General features: G+C 39.3%; 1 protein-coding gene and 1 long non-coding RNA gene across 2 annotated transcripts in view; both read right to left on the reverse strand.

Annotated features, from left to right (window-relative positions):
* LOC122790065 overlaps positions 1-1,380 on the reverse strand; it is a 60,464-nt gene extending 59,084 nt beyond the window's left edge. Inside the window, exon 1 of the long non-coding RNA XR_006362914.1 lies at positions 1,318-1,380. This is a non-coding gene — a long non-coding RNA (uncharacterized LOC122790065). The remainder of the gene's footprint in view (positions 1-1,317) is intronic.
* A 1,642-nt stretch (positions 1,381-3,022) lies between these two features.
* The window catches only part of SLC25A43 (solute carrier family 25 member 43), a 280,959-nt gene continuing 260,454 nt past the window's right edge, over positions 3,023-23,527 (reverse strand). Inside the window, exon 5 of the mRNA XM_044057052.1 lies at positions 3,023-4,181. Coding sequence (XP_043912987.1) covers positions 3,960-4,181 — 222 coding nt within the window. The 3' untranslated portion in view covers positions 3,023-3,959. The remainder of the gene's footprint in view (positions 4,182-23,527) is intronic.

Consider the following 23,527-nt stretch of genomic DNA (forward strand, 5'->3'; position numbering starts at 1 on the left):
TGCTATACCCCCACCTTGTTTATTTAGTCTGTCTAATCCATGGATGTTGTAGCCTTGAAGTAGTATCTCATTGTTACTTATTGAGGGTTTGAGTCTGGTTTCAGTTCGGACTGCTGCGTCTGGGGAGCAGAGAGAGAGGAATGCATGCAAGTCATGAATTTTATCTGCTAGGCTCCTAAGGTTCATGTTTAGAAATAACAGGTCTGATTTTGTACTGGTAAGGTTATTATTAATATTAGTCTTTAGAGGGGGTTCTCATGGATGGTCTTTGTTGACTGATTTTGGGACCTGGATTTGGGTGGACATCACCACTAAGCTTAATTGTTGACATTAGGTTTACTAATAAGTCAGGGTATTTTACTACATGTTTGGTTTGTTTGTGGGGTTCCCGGGGTGGAGGGTGTTTAGGTATGTATTTGAACAGTTTTACTGTGGTGGTGTTGAATAGGCTTGAAGTTACATTAAAGTGTGTGATTTTATTGTAGTGTAATGTGCAGGTAGAAATGGTGGGGAATGGACAGAATGAAGAAAGTTGATGTTGCTAGGATGTAATGGCAGAGAACAGGACAACAAAATTATGAGAGTAATGTGTAATAGAAGCATATTGTATATCTAGTAGGAATTAAATAAGATACAGTACAAGAGAAGTTTTCAGCAAGAGGAATGGTAGGGACTTAACTCCTACCGAGCCTCTAAGCGTCAAATGTTGCTTGGCCATATTTGCATTAATAATTCAAAAACCTTGTACATACAAGGTATCAGAATATTTTATCTTGAAGCATACATGACGGCAAACAATTGTATTGATATCTGACCTCTGTCAATGAGTATTTGTTAGAACTGCAAGATGCTAACCTTATTTTTTAAAGGCTCAAGCCACACCCACTGGGAGTTAAAGGTACACACTCAAAAGAGCTGTACTGAAGGGAATGAGTTAAAGGATATGTAATTGTTTTAATGAAGAGGAGTGATTATTGTATGGATAGAAAGAGGATTAGCATATGTACATATTATATTGTGTAGGAGGGGGGAGGTTAAGTGCTGGTTTTATCTGATGGATTAACATATGTATACATTATATTGTGTAGGAGGGGGGAGGTTAAGTGCTGGTTTTATCTGATGCCATGTGAATTTTTTTTTTTTAACATCTCACCACACACTGCTGGAACAGTTACTGCCCTACTTTTACATGTTTAGGAAGACTAATTTACAAGCCAACTCTTTGTTTCTTCCACAAACTTCTCCAATGTATACAGGAGTCCATCTACAAGTAGCATTGCTTTAAATCTCTGAGAGGCTGCCATCTTGTAAACTTACCTTATGGTGATGGATGAAAGATGCAGATTCACCTCCAACTCCATACTCGAAAGGTAGCTGCCTGAAACAACAATTACTGCATTACCACATTATATTACTACCTATATTAAGCATTCCCACATTAGTCCAAACCTATAAATACTAGCAGTTCAGCAATATAGTCACTTGATTAAAAGGACATTCGAGTACACAAATGTTTGAATAAGTAGTCCTAACTGCCACAAATAAGATACTGTGACTACCTGACCAAATAACAACAGACATTTCTAGAAATAGTTTATTTTATTTATATATATATATATATATATATATATATATATATATATATATATATATATACATACATACACACACACACACACACACACACACACACATACATACAGACATACATACAGAGAGAGAGATGGATACAGATATACACATAATATGCATGTAGATAAAGGAAAGATGGTCTATGGTGGCATGCAATATGCAAAATATTTTCATGAGTTAAAAGGATGAAAAAATTATTTCATGAGTAACTTGTCATCAGTATTATTTTTTCTTCTTCTAACTCCTGTAAATGTCTTTCATAAAGCTAGTGCAAACATAATTCCCTACGTACAAAATAGCAATGTTCTACGCAGTGGATATTAAGACATGAGAGATGGCTATCAAATGGTTATCTTCTAACCTTCCTAAGTGTACACAGATATGCACAAATGTGTGCCCATGTCTACTCTTAGCTTGGAGTGAGTGGGTATATACACATGCACTTAATTACAGCTGGCCCTCCCCCTACAATGAGAAGCTTCTAAGCACTTGCTTTCTGCCAGTATATTTCTGCATTGTTCTACTTGCCAATTCTAGATGAAAAATTTTGTGCTGTTACAGTTGCACATGATTTCATGTTTCTGCTCTGGTCTTTTAAAAACAGCACATGCTTCTATTTATGTGACCAACCAAAGTAGTTACCCTAGACACATCAGTGATTCCTTTTGTAAAAGGGCATTATCTAACAATTCGTACACATGTTTAAGGAACATATTTTTCAGGTTGATACTCTCTCCCAATCAATGATGTTCTAATGAGTGCAGAGCGAGGCATCAACTGGTGAATGATAAGCTCAGCACAATGCACAGCTGACAACTATGTACAGTAAGAGTAGAATCGGGTTAGGACACCTCAGTTTATTTCACTGCAGTGTGCAGACTTTTAAAATTTCTTGAACAACTGCAGCCCACATTAATCCTCCTTCCAAATGGATTAAAGCAGAATCAAACACACATTTGCAACTACTAATGAACAGATGGGAACCTGGAATGTAAACTGATCAGAAGAAAAGAATGTTAAAATATGGTAAGCAGGAGCTCATCACATGCCGTATGAACGTACAAAAGTAGTTTAGATACTGATCAGATGTACAGGCAATCTGAGAAAGGGGTAAGGAAATAAGCTCGACTTCCACAGTCAGGATAACTGTCCTCTGACACTAAGTGTATCTGAGCAATGTTTTACAATTCTGAATATCACTAGCCAATTACCTGCTGTGATCTCAGTTTTAACAGTAACATCAACTGTATTGTTCTGAACAGATGTGTCTAATACATGGGATGGGGTATGTCCCAATACTCAGCAAAATTTTGGTTTAAACAATGGAAGTTAACCACGGGCACAAAAACGCATAAAAAAAAAAAAAAAAAAAAGAGTTGCACACTGGCACTGATTATAAATTAATCGTTTAATAAATATACAATGTATTCCAATCCCTTTAATTAAAAAACATACTAGTACATTTACAGCAGAGTAATATGACACAGCAGCATATTACAGGCACAGAGCATTGCCTAAATTTCCACAGTACAGTCACCTACACAGTATTCATAATTGCAAAGCATAACGACAGAACTGACCAATCCAACACTCCCAGCAATGTGTGTGTGTGTGTGTGTGTGTGTGTGTGTGTGTGTGTGTGTGTGTGTGTGTGTGTATAGTTGTGAAGGGGGACCAATACTAATTTCTATATTTCAGATGTCAGTTTAAATAATTTATCTACAGAAAAGACATGGTTCAGTTTAAACAGGACAAGGCACATTTTTCCTAAAGCTCATAACATGCAATTCCATCAGTGGATACAACTGTTCTGACTTATTTTTGCATGTCTGGATGTATATAGTTCAAGTTTCAGTAACCATCTACCAGTTTCACATCCTTATTATTCTTCTTTGGCAAATTACTAGAGCAAGCAGGGATAAAAAGGCCATAACCATGTTTTAGAAAAGGCCTGAAAACACTGGTGATTAAGTAGCATGTAAAACATACTACATATGCAATGACACTGAACTCCGTTTTAAGTAATAACTGTAATACACCCACTCAGTTTGTAGTACTGATATTTTGCTTTTACAGTATCAAACTGAAAACATCTTCAGCACTGATAAGTTCAGTTGGTTAGTGAATATAATATCACTACTAATCCTTCATTTATTGCTTTTATATTACACAATGTGCTGGAAATACAACATGGTTCACTCAAGATTTGCATCAACAATATGCAGGGTTTTTTTTTTGGCAAATGAACACAGTAAACAATCTCGTTACTTCTTCCCGGCATCAGTGTCGCTAATGGATAAGAAGACTGTTCTCTTAATGAGGTCGCTTCACAGCTCTCGACAGTTACTCAAAGTCGATTTGTTAGTATCAAAGTTCTTCCTTCTAAGTAGAAACTTTCTTAGTTCCTGCAGTTCCTGAGGGTGCAGAGATTGATCCACTCCAGGTATTGGCTGGTAACTTAATGGTGATAAAATGTACCCATTTCTGTAGAGGCACACACGCTTACAAAATTCAAAGGTGCAGAACATTAATCCACAATATGGAACAATCTGAAAAATTAATTATAATAAAGCATTATTAGAACAGTTTAATGTTACAGTGATTTATCAGTGAGCGTTAAAGCAGAAATGTCAAAAGTGAGCAGCCCTATACTCAGAGCAAATCAAACTTCAGAAATCTCTTGCACAAGCTACACATAGGTTATGTTGTGTGGTGTAATACTACCATTTAAACATGACATATGCCGCTACTGCTCAAGTTTTACTGATAATTTAATAGTCCAAATAAAGCGGTAGAAGTGCACATCTCAACTGACTGTTCATTTGTAGTTCCCCAACTTCAAATAACCAGAAAAGTCATTTCTTAATTGCATTTAATGGGATAACCCACAACCCACTCTCAGTCTGGAAAAGCATGAACCACAATTAACAGTGCTCTGAATATAAAGCTTGTGTTAATCAGAGGCAGGAATGTTTCCCAAAAAGGAAAAGGAAGGTAAGAGGTAATGAAGGCAGGTCTAAAACACACTGTAACAAAGTTCCTTAAAACAGACGTCCTTGAAATAGGAAAAAAGAGGAGAAATTGTGTGTGTGGGGGGGGGGGGGGGGGGTAAGAAGCAGTAGAAGACAAACACTTGGACTGAAGTACAAGAAATGGAAGCCAACAGAAGTGGATGAAGAAGGAAAAGAAAAGAGGACATATTGGGAAGGATTACAAAGCAATGTAGGGTAAACGGGCACACACATAAGATCGGAGAGGCTGAATGTTAATGCTAAGCAATGCCATCAGCTTGTGAAACAAAAACTCTATGCAGAACTGTACATATTGCTGCTATAAAGGTCAAGTGGCAGAAGACTGCATTTTGTTCTACTGAATAGCCAAATTAATTTTATTCTCTTATTATACCGGTCTTCTAGCTCTAAATACTGGCTTCTGTTATTTTCTTTGATGCAAATACAAATAAGCTCTAAAAAGCAATTCCAACTATTTTTGGCTTTGTCCACAATTTTTGTTACCACATGTTAAGATGTACGAGTGGAGGTCTAATTAGAAATGTAGCCTAAAGGATGGCATTACACACCCTCAGTGATGTTAAGGACAAAGAAGTGAATCCTCAGTGGAAGCTAACAGACAGCAGCAACTTGCACTTTTACGGAAGAACAAGAGTTCTGTATCAAATAATTAATAAAGACAGACTGACACTGTAGGTACTAGAAGTACTCCATCAAAAAACAGGTTAATTTCTTCCTGTATGTCCTTCTAGTACTGGGACGTTGGGCAGAACTAAAAATTTGGAGTATCATATAGAGGTAGAGTATAAAGCAATAAAAAAACGAACATGGAATAACTACAGACTAAATAATCACAGACTCAAAGTGTAGTTTTTAAGCTTTCATTCCATAACTGTGGTGGAACTCCAAATGCACATGCTTCTAAATATATACTTAATAAATACAAAATATTTACATAATATACAAAGCCTCCAATAAGCCTTTTAAAACAGAACAAATTATTAAACACACCCCTTATTTTTTTCTAATAACTAACACTGTACATACAGTAGAATGTGTGCTGTATATGTCAAACAGTACTGTAAAACAAGGGCTTGTCATGTAGAATACATACATATTAATGAGCTGCATAAGTGACTGTCAGAAAAATAGGGAGCATATAGTTCCCTACTGATTCCATCTTAAAGAGCATTTTAAATTTAAAGTCTCCTTTAATCCAGGGTGACACTGCATTTAGGCGAAGTTACCATCTCAATTCTAACACCTGTAAAAAATGATCACAGTCACCAAAAAAATGATGTAATCTTTCAAGTATTAAGAAAGAAAACTTTGAGAAATTGTTGCATGTAACACTGTGTTTACCGAAGGCATTTGAATTGTCCTTTGCTCTAATAGAAGAGTTGTGCTCTTTAATTCTATCTCCTAGTCTTCTAACAGTCTTTCCAATGCAAAAACAATGACATGTGTCACACATTGCAGCGTATACCACACATGAAGTGTTGCAATCATATCCCTCCTTAAATTGAATAAGTACATTACAATGTTTAAAAAGATAACTGGTACAAGTCAAAATAAACCTGCAACATACACATCTACCACATGTAGTCATTCCTTTGGGTTTGCTCCACTGAAACCAGTTACCACAGAAACAGACAGAACATTGAATTTTTCCCTCCCTATTTGCAGAGATTGACAGTGTATTAGAAACATCATTTCTGAAAACTGGAAAATTATAGAGAGTGACCCTAGTATTAAAGATCTTTTAGGGGCGTCGCCTAGTTTTACCTTTAAACGTACTAAATCTTTTAAGTTCTTTTTTGAGAACAGTGACAGACCTCATTTGATTTCTGACTCCACTCACCGTATTAATTTCAAAGGAATGACTACATGTTTGCTTTTCTGGTGTAAGGAATGCCATCTGGGATGCTGTGTCCAGGCTTGCTCCCAGCAATATAATCCTTTGGGTGGGCACCTGTTTGGATTTCTTTTCGTTGACTGTGTACCCAAGGGAGGTTAGTAGGGACTTTATAAAGGCCAGGTGCTTGAGTTGCTTTTCCTGGCTGTCTGCCTGAATTAGGCAGTCGTCTAAGTATGGGTAAATTTGGATATTCCTTTGTCTGAAAAAGGCAATGGCCGGAGCCAGACATTTTCTGAAAACACTGGGAGCAGTAGATAAGCCAAAGGGAAATGCAGAGAACTGAAAGTGCTGAGATCCTGCCCTGAAACGGAGATATTTCCTGCATGATTCCCTGACAGGAATGTGGAGGTAGGCCTCTTTTAGATCTAGGGTGGCTAACCAAGCATCCTTGGAGAGCATGGGTAGCAACTGCTGGAGGGTGAGCATTTTGAATTTTGGGATCACCAGGAAGGTGGATCGCTCGAGGATGGGGGCCGCCAAGTGCCCTCTTTTCTGGGTACCAGAAAAAGTCTGGAGTAGAAACCTTGGCCTCTCTGTTCTGCAGGAACGTGCTCTACTGCCATCATAGAGAGCAGGGAAAGGACTTGCTTTTGCGCCTCTGCCCACTGGTTTGGAGGTAGATCTGGGAACCCTCATGGGGTAGGAAGGGTGTGGAAAGAACATTTTTATCCCTACGACACTATGTTGAGAACCCAGCGGTCGTTGGTAATGGTGGCCCAGGTGCTTGCATGAAAGGAGAGTTTTCCTCCTAGAGGTAAGTGAAGGTGGGCAGAGGGAGGGGGTGGGGGAGGTGAGTCATTGTGAGTTCTTACCATAAGGGGGTGGCTTAGAACTCCTGGTCTTGAAGTGGAGGTAGTCCACTGCTTAGATCTCTGCATTCCCTGCGGATGCTGTCGGGGGGGGGGGTCTGGGCTGAACTGCTTAGTGGGAGCAGGAAAGGACCAGTGTTTGGTGGGACAATGCCTGCTGAACCTGGGTGGTTGGGCCTGTAAGAAATCCTTAACTGTCTGCACAGATTTTGCTTTTTCTTCCATCTTTTTTAAGACCTCTTCTGCCTTAGTGCCAAATAAGTTGTCTTTGTGCAAGGGGACATCCAACAATTTAGATTTGACATGGTCTGCCAAGAGCCGTTACTTAAGCCATGCATGCCTTCTAATGACAGATCCGGTGACTGCTGCTCTGCAATAAGCTTCTAGGGTGTCAAAACCACAGTGCAAGGTATGTTTAGTTACTTGACTTGCAGAATGCATGAACTCTTTAGATTCTGCAGAAGCAGGAAAGGAAGACATTTTTTGTTTGAGGAGTCCCAGGGTATGTTGCTGAAATTTTAGCATATGGAATTGGCAATTTAGTGCCTTGATAGCAAGAGTAGCTGAGGTGTATACTTTTTTACCCCATCTGTCTAGTGCTCGGGAATCCCTATCTGAGGGGGCGGGATTCTTAGCAGAGGTTGCTTTAATCCCTTTAGGCTCTTGAGAAATTACTTCAGGGTCAGCAGTAGGATTTTTAAACAGAAATTTGTGTGAGTCAGGAACTCTATAGTACCTGTCTGGTTTTCTGGGTGCAGTTGGGAGGGTGTCAGGAGTCAAGCTGGATTCCAGGAAAACATCCTCCACAACATCCAGGACTGGGGGGATGGCCAAGGTTCTGTGCTGTGGAAGATCTAAGAATTCTCTGAGTCTCTTTTTAGACTGAGGGTAGTCCTGACTCTCCCACTGGAAATGCTCCCTTAACGTATGAAGTGTTCCCCAAAGGCAAAATCCTCTGGTGGAGAGGCGGAAGGGATGGAATCCTCTGCATCAGAACCCTCATAAGTAGAGAGGGGTTGCATGTCTTCATATTCAGATGCATCAAAGTCATATGACTCTTGTTCAGATAAAACTACAGGGGACAGATCTCTTTTCCTTTTGGAGGGGGTAGCTTGGCTTCCCCTGATCAGCATGATAAGGTCTTCCGCCATTTTAAGCATTTGAGACTGAGGCAAGGAAGCAGGTGCCCAAGACTGGGTCGTCGGTTTCTTGGGTGTGGTTTGTACCCTGGGCCTAAGAAATTCTGTCATTTTTGAAAGAACGGTAGTCGCTAAAGAAGATGTCAGTTTGTGTTGAGAATCGGTAGTGCGAAGGACTTCCTCGGAAGCCGGTGCCTGCTCAGCGGCTCCGGACCCATCCAAGGTAGAGACGACTGCAGGATCCTTAGTCGAAGAAGAGTTTTGCGGCATACCGGACCCTGAAAGGGTCTCGCTAGTGGCCTGCGAATCCACAGAAGCGGGCATCAGGGCGCCTCACTGAGGACCGGAGAACTGACGACTAGCTTAACAGAAGCATCGTCAGTAGGTTCGGACCTGTGCGGTCTATCTCTGTCTTTATTTTACTTTTTTTGGAAGATATGCTGTCTGATGGCTTACCGAAGCCATATCGGAGTTCGAGGACTGTAAGCGAAAATATCTAGCTACAATAAGGACCTGACGATGGATAGTTCTGGCGTTGAACAAAGCACAGAAGTGACAGCGGGGGACGTCGTGGTCTGGGCCTAAACAAGTGACGCAGTAAGAATGAAAGTCTCGGGGTGGTATTTGCTTTCCACATGCGAGACAATTGTTAACTTTTTCTGACATCAGTTAGTGCAAGAAAAAAGGATCCCCAACGGGGTACTTAGCTTTAGAAGACTTCAGCTTCAAATCGGTAGACGAAACTCAGGTAGCGGCCGACCGGCACTCGTGCAAACTGCTTCTGCTTTAGGCTCCACGGCAAGAAAGACTGATGTAATGGCATCAGCTGCCTTACTTTATCCTACTGACGACCTGACGTCAGACCTAAAGCGACAGCAACCGACGCAGAAATACTAAGCCTCTGGTATTCGGGCCGGCCGAGGGCTACCCTGGCAGGGATAACCCAAATGTGATGACTGCAACAGTGAAACACGAAGAACATCTGGAATTCCCACAGAAATACCTTACTAAAAGAATACAAGGCCTAAACATGTCCTACATGGACCAACTCAAAGCCTTGTCACTACAATCGGTATCCTACAGACTGTTAAGAGTTGACCTGTGGCTTGGCATACAAGGCATCCTCCGACCCATTACTGACAGATTTACTGCACATTAAGCAAATCGCATGGCATCAGAAATACTCAGTCTAGAGATCTAAACCTTTTCTACAACATCAACAGAACAGTTTGGACGGACAGATACATTTTCCACTGCTGTGGATTAGACTCTCTGTACACATAACACAAAGTTCATCCTTGTCCATTTTCAAGCATAACTTGGATCTATGGATGGGAAATGGAAAATTTACCCCAGGACTGCCCCTTGCACTTCTAATGGACAGTGGCAGATCCTAAATGCTTTATACCATGCACGTGTCACCTCAAATTATCTATGGTATGATCTCAGTTGTTCTTCTATGGTATGATCTCAGTTGTTCTTATTATGGGTAATATGTAATTATCAATCATGAGATGGGTAAGGCCAATCTATAACCAAATGGGACAGTTAATTTCAAGCACAAAACGAGAAGTAGAAAACTTTAATCAATCATACCACTGCTAGCTAGCGTCCAACAGAAAAATGCTAATACAGTTCATAATACAGTTTATTCTACAGATCATTATTTAATACCTAACAGAAATATATTACATTTAGTGAAAATAGATTTGCAACTTACCTACATTTCTAAAAGTAACAACAAAGCAGCAAAACCAGTAAATATTCCAAAATGACAAAAGATTCAGTTCCCAAAAAGTTTATTGATATATATCTTGTCTTAGCGCCTCGGCCATTACAGCCTTTGAAGGCTGTAATGGCCGAGGCGCTAAGACAAGATATATATCAATAAGCTTTTTGGGAACTGAATCTTTTGTCGTTTTGGATTATCTACATTTCTAGTTTAGAGTGGAATAAGTTTCTTTTTAAAAAGTGATTTAGAAAGAATGCTGCAGGCTCTGGAAATTAAACTTAACGGGCTCAGGAAATTAAACTTAACATTCTGTACTTTTCCATGTTTTCACTTAAGCTATTGCAACAAATACACTAACCGTTTAGGGCACACATACACTAACCTTCTAGAACATAAGCAATTTTATTTTAACCCTTTACATCTCCTTAGAGTAAGTGCCATAACTCAAGGGCATTTCCTTACTGTTCTTTTCAGAAAGCTGGCCATTTTATCTCTGGTAGGAGGAGATGCCTAGAAAGCTTTCCAAAGGGTGTTTTGTGGACAGGCTGTGGTGTCTATGCAACGTCTTCCTCTCAGTCTCATCATTTCAAAAACTTCCTAGAATTTGTAGCCATTAAGGAAAATAGGGGCCTCTATATCTTCTTCATATTCAAATTTGGGACGAGAGGCTAATGGACAGTGTTTCCTCTTGCAGGTTTCCGACTAGTCCTCTGAGGAGATGGCTTCAAGGTTGATGAAGAAACTGACATAGATCCATATATTACAGAAAGACTGCATGTATGGCTCCTGAGTCCTTGTCCAGCTGTTGGATACGGTGGATGACAACAAGTCTATGCAAAGAAATATCTGTGGTCAAGGATGATGTCATGGAAGGCACAGGTACTGAAAGCAGCATATGAAAAACTGTCTGCATCCAAGGTGTCAACACTGATGTTGGAGCAATACTCAAGGTCAATGCCACTGGCCCAGGCTATTGAAGTCCATCAACACTACCACTGACAAACTTGGCATCAAGCTCAAGACCAATGCACTGACCTCAGCCATCTGAACTGGATGATCGCATTGACCATGGTCTACACCAACAGCTTCATCAACAATGTCTGGATAGCCGACAAAGACTAGTGATGAGCTTGACCCAGAGTGCCTGCCCTCAAAGTCCAGAACCGAGGAATCCACCAATACTGCATGAACATTGGGCCACTGACCAGGATGGCAATGCGAACATCCCAGCTGTCAACACCAGAAAAACAGACTTGGTTCTGTTCTGGACCAGCACCAAAATGGAGAGCAGTGAATAAAACCAGGAAGATCTTGTCAAGAACAAATTGACTGAAAAGGCATAAACTGTCAGCAAAAAAAAAAAAAAAAAAAGTGACAGTGGATGCAGAGCGAGCAGATTAACAAAGACTTCCAGAAACTTCTGCAGTCTGTTTTGATGGAAGGATGGAAATGGGCCTGGATTTGCAAACTGTCAACTTGAGCCCACATAGCAGAATATTTTTCTATAAGATGGAGAACATTGTTCAGCAATTTTGATTAAATTAAGCACAAGCATTTTAGCAACAAATTATTACTAATGAGGACATTTCATTTTAATATCTAAGCTGGGCTTTCCTAAGTTCAGGATCTGGAGAGGGTAGCCTGTGCTTATCCATCGCGGGCTTGTTTTCCCTGGTGTTTGGGAGACTCTCCCACAATAATCACCAATTTATCCCACAAGGTTATGGGAATGGTCTCCAAAAAGGCCTTTGAGGTGAAGGCTCTACTGGTGGCAGGCATACCCCCCCCCATTTTAAACAGTTTTATTTCCTATTTCTCTCAAGGTAACATGTTAAAAACCATTACAAATTCACAAATGGTATCAAAACTGTTTTCCTCCTAAACAGTAAGCACATAAGATAAAACCACATGATGAACACTTAAGACATTTGCTTTTCTGAAATGTCTTGTTATAGCAGCAAGCCATACAAACCAGAAACTGCAAAAAAATTTAAAGAAAAAGTACAAAGGAGTGAAAACGTATTATGAATGTGATTCCATTTCTGCCCACTTAAACTGGCGACACCAAATCCATGTCTTTTTCTACTGATAAACAATTAAAAAATACATTTTAAAATTTCTTATGCTGCCTGCATCATTACTTTCTTTTCTTGCATACATTTTTGAAAAGTGGGACAGTGGGTAATAAATATAATGATGTCACTCAGTGCATTGATTTTAAAAAGCAGTGGCGTACTGCCTGATTCCATACTTTTCTTTGCACTTGCCCTGGAAATAAAATTACCTATAGGTCGCAAACTCTGCCTCTGCATCTCCGACAAAATATTGTGCATTACTAGATTATTCTGACTTGTTGATGGCTGCCTATTACAATGACAAGTGGCTACTAAAACAGAAAAACAATACGCAAACCTGCTGCCAAACCCAGTGCAATCACTACTTTTCCATGGGATTTGTCAATAACAGCTTCTTTTGCTCTCACTGTTCCTCTCTCTTTCTGTCTTCCGGACTTCCTGCACCTTAATTAATACCATCAAAGTGCACCGCATGACAACGCTATCCTGGGACTAAGGGAGCACAACATGATTTATAAAAGAAATTTGTTTTATATTTTAAAATCAAGTTTTGCTTATACTATGAAGTTAGAGTACTTAGAAAAAATATATACAGGAACAGAAGGGCAGTAGGCAGATGAGTACAGGACACTCCACAAAAGCTAAAAGGTAACATGGAGCTTTAAACTTAAAAACAGTAACTAGTATGAAGTCGATAGATTTAAGGGGAAACAAGAAACTTAAGGCCCAAGAAAAACAGTGAAGCAAGAAATTTCTTCGGCTTAAGAAGGACATAAATCAGTCAATTGCCCCTCCCCCCAAAAAAAAGATAATGTTAGGCAAAATGAGCAAGATTCAAACAAGCAAACCCTTGAGAATTTTTCCCACAAAACAAGATTAAACTAACAGTAGCCTGGATTGATTTTTTAGGATGTGAATTGTATCAATGCATAGGAAGTATGATCTGAAGAGGATCGTCTGCTCACAGAGGACTATGGGTAAAAATGGAGATGCTAGCAGTCTAGCAAAGTTGTAGATGCTGTCGCTGATAAAGTAAGGGCTTCTTCATACCAGATCTGGTGCCACAGCAATACCTCCAGGTAAAGATACATTCTGTATGACAGCTTGTTGCAGTGCAGCATACTCTGTGCGTCTGTGGCCTTAGCAAAATAATGCAACTTAACGGCTAAAATGTAAAACACACTCTCCTCTGTGCACCGTGGGTCAACTTCCTTCTACAGATCTTATCATAAGAAATGTGCAGACAGGATTTTGTTTATGGACCTCACACATAAATGCATACTGTTACCTCTGATGCCTGCAGAAAATTTCAGACTTGAAATGATCACTAAGAGTTTTAAGGCATAAAAAGTCTACTTGATTGAAATACTTTTGTCTAAACAAATTCTGGGTTTAGTTCAATTTTGCCAACAGCCGCCTCAATTTCCTGAAACTCACTTATCACACAGAATATCTGCCAGGGCTAGTACTATGATATGAACTTCACCTTTACTTACTCAACACTAGGTAGGAAATTTGACTTCAACCATGTTTTGGGTAGGGGCGCAAGCTCTCTTTACCAAGTGGGTGTCCCCATACCCCTACATACATTAACTGAGATTACATAATTTTGGAGAAAGGAAAGCATTTTCATTTATCTGTCTGCCTGTCAGTGCACGGGAATGAAGCTATGAGCTACTAATGAGTTACTTCCTGTGTCTAGGGTTCGATTCCCTCAGCCTCCATTAGCTTACTGTGCAATTCTGAGAATGTCACTTAACTAGGCAGTGCTCATCATCTAAGTCTGAAAAAGGACCATGTGGGTCAGTTCTCTAAAATAAATAAATAAATAAACCAACAAATAAATAAATAAATCAGTCTACCTACGTATGCAGTGAAGACTGTTTCCCTCTGTGACTACATAATTCATTATTTTACATGAACAGGACAATCAGTGATGGGGAGTTAATGAAATCTCTCTCATTCCCCAGTATCATAGCTTGAACTTAATCTTTTTTTTTTTTTTTATAAAACATCACAGTAAGGGCTGCACTTCTGTTTTAAAATATCTATGGTTGTGGGATCACACATGCTCAGTTAAAACTTAGATTTTTTCCCTATGGTATGATGTTTTTATTTTATCTAAAAAAGTGGATTTACAAACTTACATAAGTATAGAAGGAGCAGGCAACAGCAGAAGAGTTTGCAGTGTTTAATTGTTGCAAACATACTAAAAATGGCTGAAAGAATGAAATGCTGTTTTTCTAAAGCAGTCTATTTGTACTGAAAGTTGTCTTTCTTGTCCCCAACATCCATACTCAAACACTCTCAAAATAACTGTAATCCTCTATAGTAAGGAGAAATCATTTTGACTGTATTGAGTACTTCTGTCTCACTAGAAGGTGTAGAAGACTGAATGAATCAAATAATGAATGATGATGTGCATTGTGTCTTCAAAGAAATACATACTATTAACCATTTCATTTAACAATGAGTCTGATATTAGCACACACATTGTTGCAGTGGTAGTGTTGCCGCCTCACAGCAAGAGGTTCTCCCGTTCGATTCTCGGCTAGAGCACCTTCTGTGTAGAGTCTGCATGTCCTCCCCGCGGTTGAGTGGCGTTCGAAAGGCATGAGTGAATGGGAGTGCCTTCATTGAAGGTTGGGTGTCAGGCTGGCACCTCGGCACCGTAAAAATCTACTGCCAATCATTAGCAGACCAGTGTTCTGCTGTGGTGACCCCTAACTCAAACCATCACCCTCACAATTATGATTCAGGAACCCTCCCTGATGATACCAGTGACCACTCACTCACCTATATTATCAGGCACAAAACCCATACTCCCAATCCAACATCTGTCAAAAATATCAGATCCAAAAAGAACTTTAACCATGAGCTATTCGAAAAAGAACTAAGAGCTTGCAATTGGTCTCCCTTAAAAACACCTCCCTTTAGAAGAAGCCATCAATTACTTTAACTCTAACTTTCTTGCCATTCTCAACCAACATGCTCCAACCAGATTAATTAGAGTTAAAACCAAGTCTGCCCCATGGCTTTCAAAAGTAACCAAACACAAAATGCACCTTAGAAATAAACATTGGGCCAAATGGAGAATGACTAAAAACCCTGTTGACCATCAAACCTTTAGACAGTTAAGAAATGACACTAAGAAAGCTATACTCTTTGATAAAAGAAATTACTACCTACAATTCCAACAAGCTAATCAAAACAACCCTCAAAAATTCTGGACTAGCATTAACCTATTACTACACCCAGGTCAATCCACCACACCTAACCCACAAAATACTGACCATACTAATCCCATGAATACAGCCAATGCATTCAATACCTTCTTTACTATCCAAACACTAGCTAGTCAACTATCGCCTAATAGCTTCACTCTACCTTCCTATAACTCTTCCTCACCCCCTCTTTTTCATTTGCAACCTGTCCCAACTACATACATTCTAACCCTCATACAAAAACTAAAACCATGCTCTCCCTCAGCAGATCAACTACCTGCTGATTTTCTACAGCTATCAGCCAAAGCTATAGCTTTATCCTATTTCCATTCTGATCAATAGGACTATTACCGAAGGTCACATACCTAGCTTATGGAAAGTCTCTCATATTATCCCCCTCCATAAAGGAGGACACTCCAATGAGCTCTCCAACTACCGCCCTATTGCCCTTCTTTCACCCTTGGCAAAAATCACGGAGAAATGTATCCATAGGCAATTACTTGACCACTTAACCCAAAATAACTTACTTTCCAGCTGTCAGCATGGTTTCAGACCCTCACACAGCACTACCACTGCCCTCCCTTCCTTTACAGATTGCATAAACAAAAACCATAACCTTAATAACCTTTCTTCAGCATTATTCATTGACCTGTCCAAAGCATTTGACATGGTCAATCATCAGATTCTCATCAACATACTCTAATCCCTATCATTAGATGCACCTTCCATAAAATGGTTCCAGTCCTACCTAGATAAAAGACAACAAGCAGTAATTTGGCATAAGACTCTTTCTACCCTCCAACCAGTTACCCTAGGTGTCTCTCAAGGGTCCATACTAGGACCTCTCCTCTTCTCAATATTTATTAATGACCTTCATCTAGCCATCCCCCAAGCCACATGCATACAATATGCTGATGACTCCACACTTATATGCTCAGCCAAATCCACATCTGAACTTCTCTTTCTTACCCAGAAGGCATTTAACACAATTGACCAATGGTTTACACAGCGTTGCCTTCTTTTGAACCCCCCAAAAAATAAACTCCTCCTCTTTAATCCGACTCACAAGTCCTCTCCACTTGATTTCTCAGTTACATCCACTAATGGTACCATTGTATCACCCGACCCAACCACCAAACTAATGGATATCACCATTGATAATCTGAACTTTGACATCCATATCAACAATGCAATAAAAACTGTCAACAAAAAACTTGGCTCCCTCTATAGGATTAAACCTTACCTTTCCCCCACAGCTAGAACAACCATAGCTCACACTCATCTAATCTCTCCTCTATGCCTCACCTATTTTTACTAACCTTTCTAAAAATAACCTCAGCAAACTGGAAACGTCCTACAATAACATCACTAGATTTGCAACAGGAAACCCTTACACAACCCACCACTGCATAAATATAAAGCAGCTTGGGTGGCTTGAACTACAAAACGTGATTAAATTCCATCAACTAACCATTCCCCATAAAACTATTTATAAACCTTCCAGTACTCCTATTCTGTCTACCCTCATCACTCCATATACAAATCTGAAATCACTACATTCCTCACACAAAAATCTTCTACACACCTCTAAACCTAACAACAAGGCTGGAGAATCTCTCTTCTCTAATGCTGTTGGAAAAACCTGGAATCTTCTCCCCAGTGACCTTTCCTCTCTTCCCTCTCCATCATTCTTCAAAAATAGACTGAAACTCTACCTTAGAACACACTGGTTGTGCCCCTGTACTAAACTTGACTAGGCATCTATCCATCTGATTAAACTTAGCTCTGCCTATCCCACACTACTCAAACTAGTACATATTCTTTTACCTATAAATATAGATTTCCTCAACAGATGAACGACTAAATAAACAGCACTACAATCTCTCACAAAAAAGGCTTCAAAACACGAACATTTCACTCACTCTTTTCTTACAGACTGACAATTTTTTTTTCCAGAATGCATCAATGCTTCTAAAAATGCAATGTTAATGGAGTAGCAAACTTTCGACATGGAATATGACTGTAATAGTAAGTGCTGAACATTACTAAGCAGCACAGCTAATGCCACATATAAGTAGGAATGTGATAAAATTGGAATGACCCCAGGAACATGAACTGCAAAAACCATCAAATTCACAGGGCTGTAATTTTATTTTTTTTACATGACCAATACCAGTCTTGTTTGGGGAGCCTGCATCTTACTTTGTACTTAAACTCCTGTCACACTCTGCAGTTTACACTTTCTAACTTCCTCATACATCCTCATTTTACTGGTCAAACATCTAATCACAACTGTTGCAGTACAACCCCCACTGCAACCCCTCAATCAGTACTGATAAATACTTTTTAATGCTGGATCTTTATATACAGTAGGGTAATTGCAAAGCCTTTTAATCAGCATGGTTTTGAATCTCTGGATGCCTGGAACCCCCCAAGGTCCTCCTCCCACACTTTTTTCCCCACTGCTGCAGTCTTATTATTGTTCCTAATGCCACCATTACCGGGGAAAACAGTTGCTAACAGAATGGTACAACAAAATAAAGACAACACTATTTCCCATATCCTGTCCTTCCCTCATATAACCTGGCCTTCCTCCTAAATGAACTGAACCCTAGCAGATTTAAGGATGTACACTTCTGTATTTGTTAGAAAAAGGCAATGTCTGAGTTCAGCCAGATGTGTGTAAGTAATGAGATAATGCAGCACAGCCATCTAGCCTCCATCATATACAAGCACTGCTCCAAGGAGCAAAACACCTTTCCTCTGTAATGAGGGAGCAGACCATCAGCCATGTCACCTTATCCATCCACCTTACTCCAACTAGCTAGTCAGTTTAATCATGAATAAAACCTCTATACCAACTGGCCAGCTAATGACAAACTTTCTTTAAATGACCTTAATTTGGAAACAAAATACACCCATGATCACTGCAATCATTCCTCTAAAGTCCCCACGCTCTCCCATGAAATGCTGGTGTTCATTTATTTATTCTTTAACAAACATGCATGTGCAGCCTCCCCACAGACATACACACACTTCTCACTTGTCTATGTTTTAGCCTGGGGCCATACCATCTCTGCAACTCATAGCCAAGTAATCTGTCTGCTACTATGCTTATTTGTTACTAGGCTTCCAGTTACACTGTGCTGCTACTCTGTATGGTGTCTGCAAGCAAAAGGTGCTGTGTTCACTTGTCCTTGCTCCTCCTATGGCAATGTTGCAACTGTAACAATGCTCTGATAATTCTAGGCAGCAGCTAGTCATCATTCAAGGGCTGCCTAGACAGTATTCACACAGTGTATGAAGTGGGGAGAAGCTTATGAATCATACCAGGAGTAATGGAGCCATGCTACTGCATTCTCCATTAATTTTATCACCGTCTCTTGTAGTAATTTGATTCTTGTTAACTCAGTGCAACCCAGGCTGGGCATGAGATTGGTACTTTTAATTTACCCTGGTAAATAAAGATGAATAAATCATTACACAGCTTCACCTTGTGAAGCAAGCCAGTCACAAGGTAATACTAAAGTCTAATGCTTCTTATTTCTACATTTTAGCACAGACATGGAGAACACTCACTCTGCCCAGCCTGATTTCTTGTTTAAACCTTAATTCTTTTAGTGATGCTACTTAATATTTAAAAAGAAGAAACAATAAAAGCAACAAATATAAACAAACTGCTTCAGTGCTTCATATGTGGTAGAATTTGTAGCAAGCGGCCAGCTTACTCCAGGTTTTAAAAGCAAAGGGCCTTCTGTTGTGTTTGTTTTAGGCTTTATAAATTTTGATTTGCAGCACAATTGTGCAACGGTTCTGGTTCTACTCCAAAAGTTAGGTGCATTAGATCAGTGAATGGACTTTTTTTTTATTTTGCTCCTCAACTTAGAGGCATCAGATCATGGAGTAGCCCTGGGCATTAGATGAGCCAGCCATGTCTCTGGACAGGGAAGACAGGTGTGTGGATGGAGGTGTGCCCAAAACTAATATAACTTTAGCCAGCTGATGCTGCACCATCTGATCCTGGCGACAGAGCACTACCAAACAGCACATTTTGCAGGCATGGCTTAAAGAAATGAGCAAATGCAACACCGGAGGAATTTACTTTACCTAAATGTAGGAAACATAATTCACAGCTCCCAGTACAGACATAGACATCTACCTGATTATCTTCCTGGTGTGCTATAAAACATGATGACTTTCTGTATCAACCCCACAAAGACCACACACACAATTTTAGCACTAAAACCTTCTCAGCAGACTCATCGCCAAAAATCTGGACATCTCATCAGCATAAAATATGCATCTCTGACGTTATAACCTCTCCCACTTCCAGGGGTATTGTTGGAAATGGTGTACCATCAAAATGTTGAGTGCACATCGTTGATACCAATTATACAAACTCCGACTTCTGAAAAAGTCGAACACCAATATTCCAAACCACAAAATCTTGCCCCCTTTCTGATCCATGGCACTTGTTTTTAGTTGTGCAGTGGTCAGAAATGTTGATGTTTGGTTTTATTTCGGCATTCTGAAACTTCGGCAGTACCGATTTCCTGTAAGTTGAATGTGCAGATCTTTGATAAATTATGTGCAATCAACATTTTGATGGTAAATCGTTGGACACCTTTCCACTCAGAAACACAAGTTTAAAAAAACAGAGTGGTATGAAATGATGGAAAATGTAAGCATATTTTGTTGCAATGACAAATCATTGTAGAAAAAAAGCCTTCAGCCAAGAGCAGCAAATATTTGCACAAAGAAATCTGTGAACTCTCCAAACAACAAGATTAATACTTTTACCTAGCAATTTTTATTCCTTGAAGTTAAACCTGAAAACAGCGTTTATACAACACATTTCACTATCTAGCTTGTTTAGCTGCAATTCGTAACCACCTTACATAACTGCAAACTTTCAAACCAAAATGCAGAAATGAACATTACCTGATGCAAAAGTTATGATATACATTTGTATACAATATGCTGATAGTGCATCCCAGTAAATGTATCAGATCATAGTGCCTGCTTTACTAAAATTAGAAATGCATAACAATATTTTATAAGAATATATCAGTGTGTAAAACATGAGGTTTGTCCTCTCAGAACAGGATCAGTTAAAATTAAGGTACTATGCTACATAAAGGAATTGATATCAACATTAAAAATATTAAGAAAATAAAACTAGGTCACAAAGCATGCGCGCCATCATTTGAAAGCCTGCAGGACAAATATTTGTTTTATTTATGGCTTTCGTGAGCCAATTTCCCCCTTTGAAAAACAGAAGTATTTTCAAGCAACAAAAATTAGACTGAAACAGTTTCTAAGTTTTTACATGATATTGCACATGTACTTATTAGTGGCAGATAAAAACTTAAATGTGTGTGTTTGTGTTTTTTATATATATATATATATATATATATATATATATATATATATATATATATATATATATATATATATATATATATATACACACACACACACATATATATATATATATATATATATATAATGGGTCCATTTCAACAAGCCGGTATTCTTTTGGGGTTAGGTGTTTGCTCTTTTCCCAATGTAGCGCAATCTCAGAGTTGGCATATATAATATGCAGGGAGTGTGGAGTGCAGGGGGAGGGTCTGCCTCCCTGCAAAAACACTGCTGTTTGTGTTTCCAGCTTCCACAAGAGAAGCTGGTTCAATGTTCTGAGACTCGACCTTCTGTCACTCTAAGGTCTAACGATCATATGACATAGATCTACATATAGGTGTCCTTCAAGAGCCGAAACTCTCAAGAGTTCAAGCTTTTGAAATATCGTCTGCAGAGTTTTGAGTATGAAATTTTTGAACATCGACTGTGTTTAGATGCATAAGACCAGGGAATATGCCTTTTCTCCACTGTAGTGCAATCTTGGAGGTGGTATATTTAAGTACCATGAAGTACTAACATACATGCTTCCTCTACTCTAGTAGTCTGCAAATTACTTGGCTCTTGCCTGCTACTCAGCTGTGGGTAAAGGTGTGGCTGAAAGAAAAAGAGCTATAAAACTGTAATTTAAAGGCTCATCTCAGTATTTCATGGTAGCCTGTTTAATTTGAAAACTCTACTTTCTGCAAAATTTAGGACAGTTGAGAGGTATGTGTACTGACTTTACATAACTCCATTTCATACAAGAAACATGTAACTTATTTAAAATAATAACACAAGGAATGGGGCTATTGGGGATTTACTCATACTAACAAAGGCCTGCCAAAAAGGCGTACTTGTCTAATATAAGCAATAAACTAACTCTCAAACCATATCCAAAATGATTTACTGCAATTAAACAATGAACTCAAGGGTACCGAGAAGTGAAATCGCCATAGGGTTGTGCCAAGATAGCTTCACTGTTTTGTCACATATTAACCTGTCTGAAATTGGTAGTGTTTCTTGCTTTTAACTTTAGTTCACCACATCTTGAGGTAGCATTAATGAAGTGTTACTATCTTAAAATATTGAAAAAAATGCATTAAGCCATATACCATGTACACAATGTTGTTACTCACTGTAACAAAAGGACCTGAGAAAACTGAGCAAGATGTTGCAAAAATGCTCTGTTCCTGACACCAGTGAATACCCAAGTTTCATATGATCAAGTAAAAATGTGGTGTCCAAAAATATAGACTATAGTTCCAAATTTGTGTCAAGTGTTTCTTGGCAGTAAAAAAAAAAATGGATTAACAGAGGGAATCCATAAATGTATTCCGTCTGCTCATTTCATGAAGAACTTCCTTCTCCAAAAGGCAGAACCATATTCCTCTGGCTCTACTGCCAAAAGGCCAGAAAGTCGGACTATACTGCTGCCAATCTGGATTTGGTTTGCATCCCAGGCACTGGACCATCAACCAGGGTTAACAGCACAAAGTGGCATAGCAGTAAGCTCTCTTCTTTGAGGAAGAGGAAGGTGATGGAAGATGGACTGTGATCTCCACTAGTGTAGACCAGGATGATTGCATCAGCAGGTCACAAGGCTTTGAATGCATGTCAGATGCTTAAGCAGAACACACATGGAAGGATGGAGTGAAATGCTTGCATTCATGGGCTCTACTTTAGGTTAACGACCTTAAATATACAGCACACAATGTGCAGCAGATGATCTTACCACTGACTAGTAGGCTGACACAATACAATAAACTCTAATCTATGATTTTTTTTTCCTGCAACAAGGCCATGTCCCAACATACCTCTAATGTGGGTTTTTTTTTACCATGACCCAACTCTATCAACTCAGAAAAAATGGGAATTAATTTTTATTTTTTCTCTCAGTTGTAGTATTCGCAGATATGGCTGACGGTGTAGGAAGAGTGAACACACACTGGGAAGTGTAGGAGGAAGTACAGTGCCCCTGCAAAAACTTCTCAAACGTGACAGTTTCTGTAGCTGTGGTCAAATGGGGTACTGGGTCAGTGTGGTTGGTAGGTCAGTTGTTGGTAAATTAACTTCAATAATACAAAGAAAGAATTATCAATGCATTCTCAAGCATTCTAAAGATAGTAAAAGCAGAAGCACAAAGCCTGGACAGCAACAATATAACTGCATGGATACCACTCAAAAATAGACACCATCAACAGCTGGCAGAGCTTGAAGGAGGTCCCACTTACTTAGACCCTAATAAAGGAATATTCTGTGCCCTACAAGCAGTAGTACACAATTAAACAAATGGGATTAGCTTGGAAGGATAGCCTTTCTTGTGGGAAAGGTCAGCTGAACTACTTTAAAATGAATCCTTCTTCCAGTGGCCACACTATAGCCACATGTCTGAACTTCTGAAAAGGTGTGCGGTAGCATCTGCTACCCTAATCAACAGGAATGCAACACTCTTGATGCATTGGGTATCACGCAACTAGGACCCATTTTGCAATTTATTTTTCAATTCTTATTTATTTGACTTATTACCATTTGTTAACCAGGTTTGTCTGACTGAGCCAAGGCCCATTTTCAGCAGAGACCCAAGGAG

The sequence above is a fragment of the Protopterus annectens genome, chromosome 15.part0 (assembly GCF_019279795.1).
Source record: "Protopterus annectens isolate FY-2018-M chromosome 15.part0, PAN1.0, whole genome shotgun sequence".
Lineage (NCBI taxonomy): Eukaryota > Metazoa > Chordata > Ceratodontiformes > Protopteridae > Protopterus > Protopterus annectens.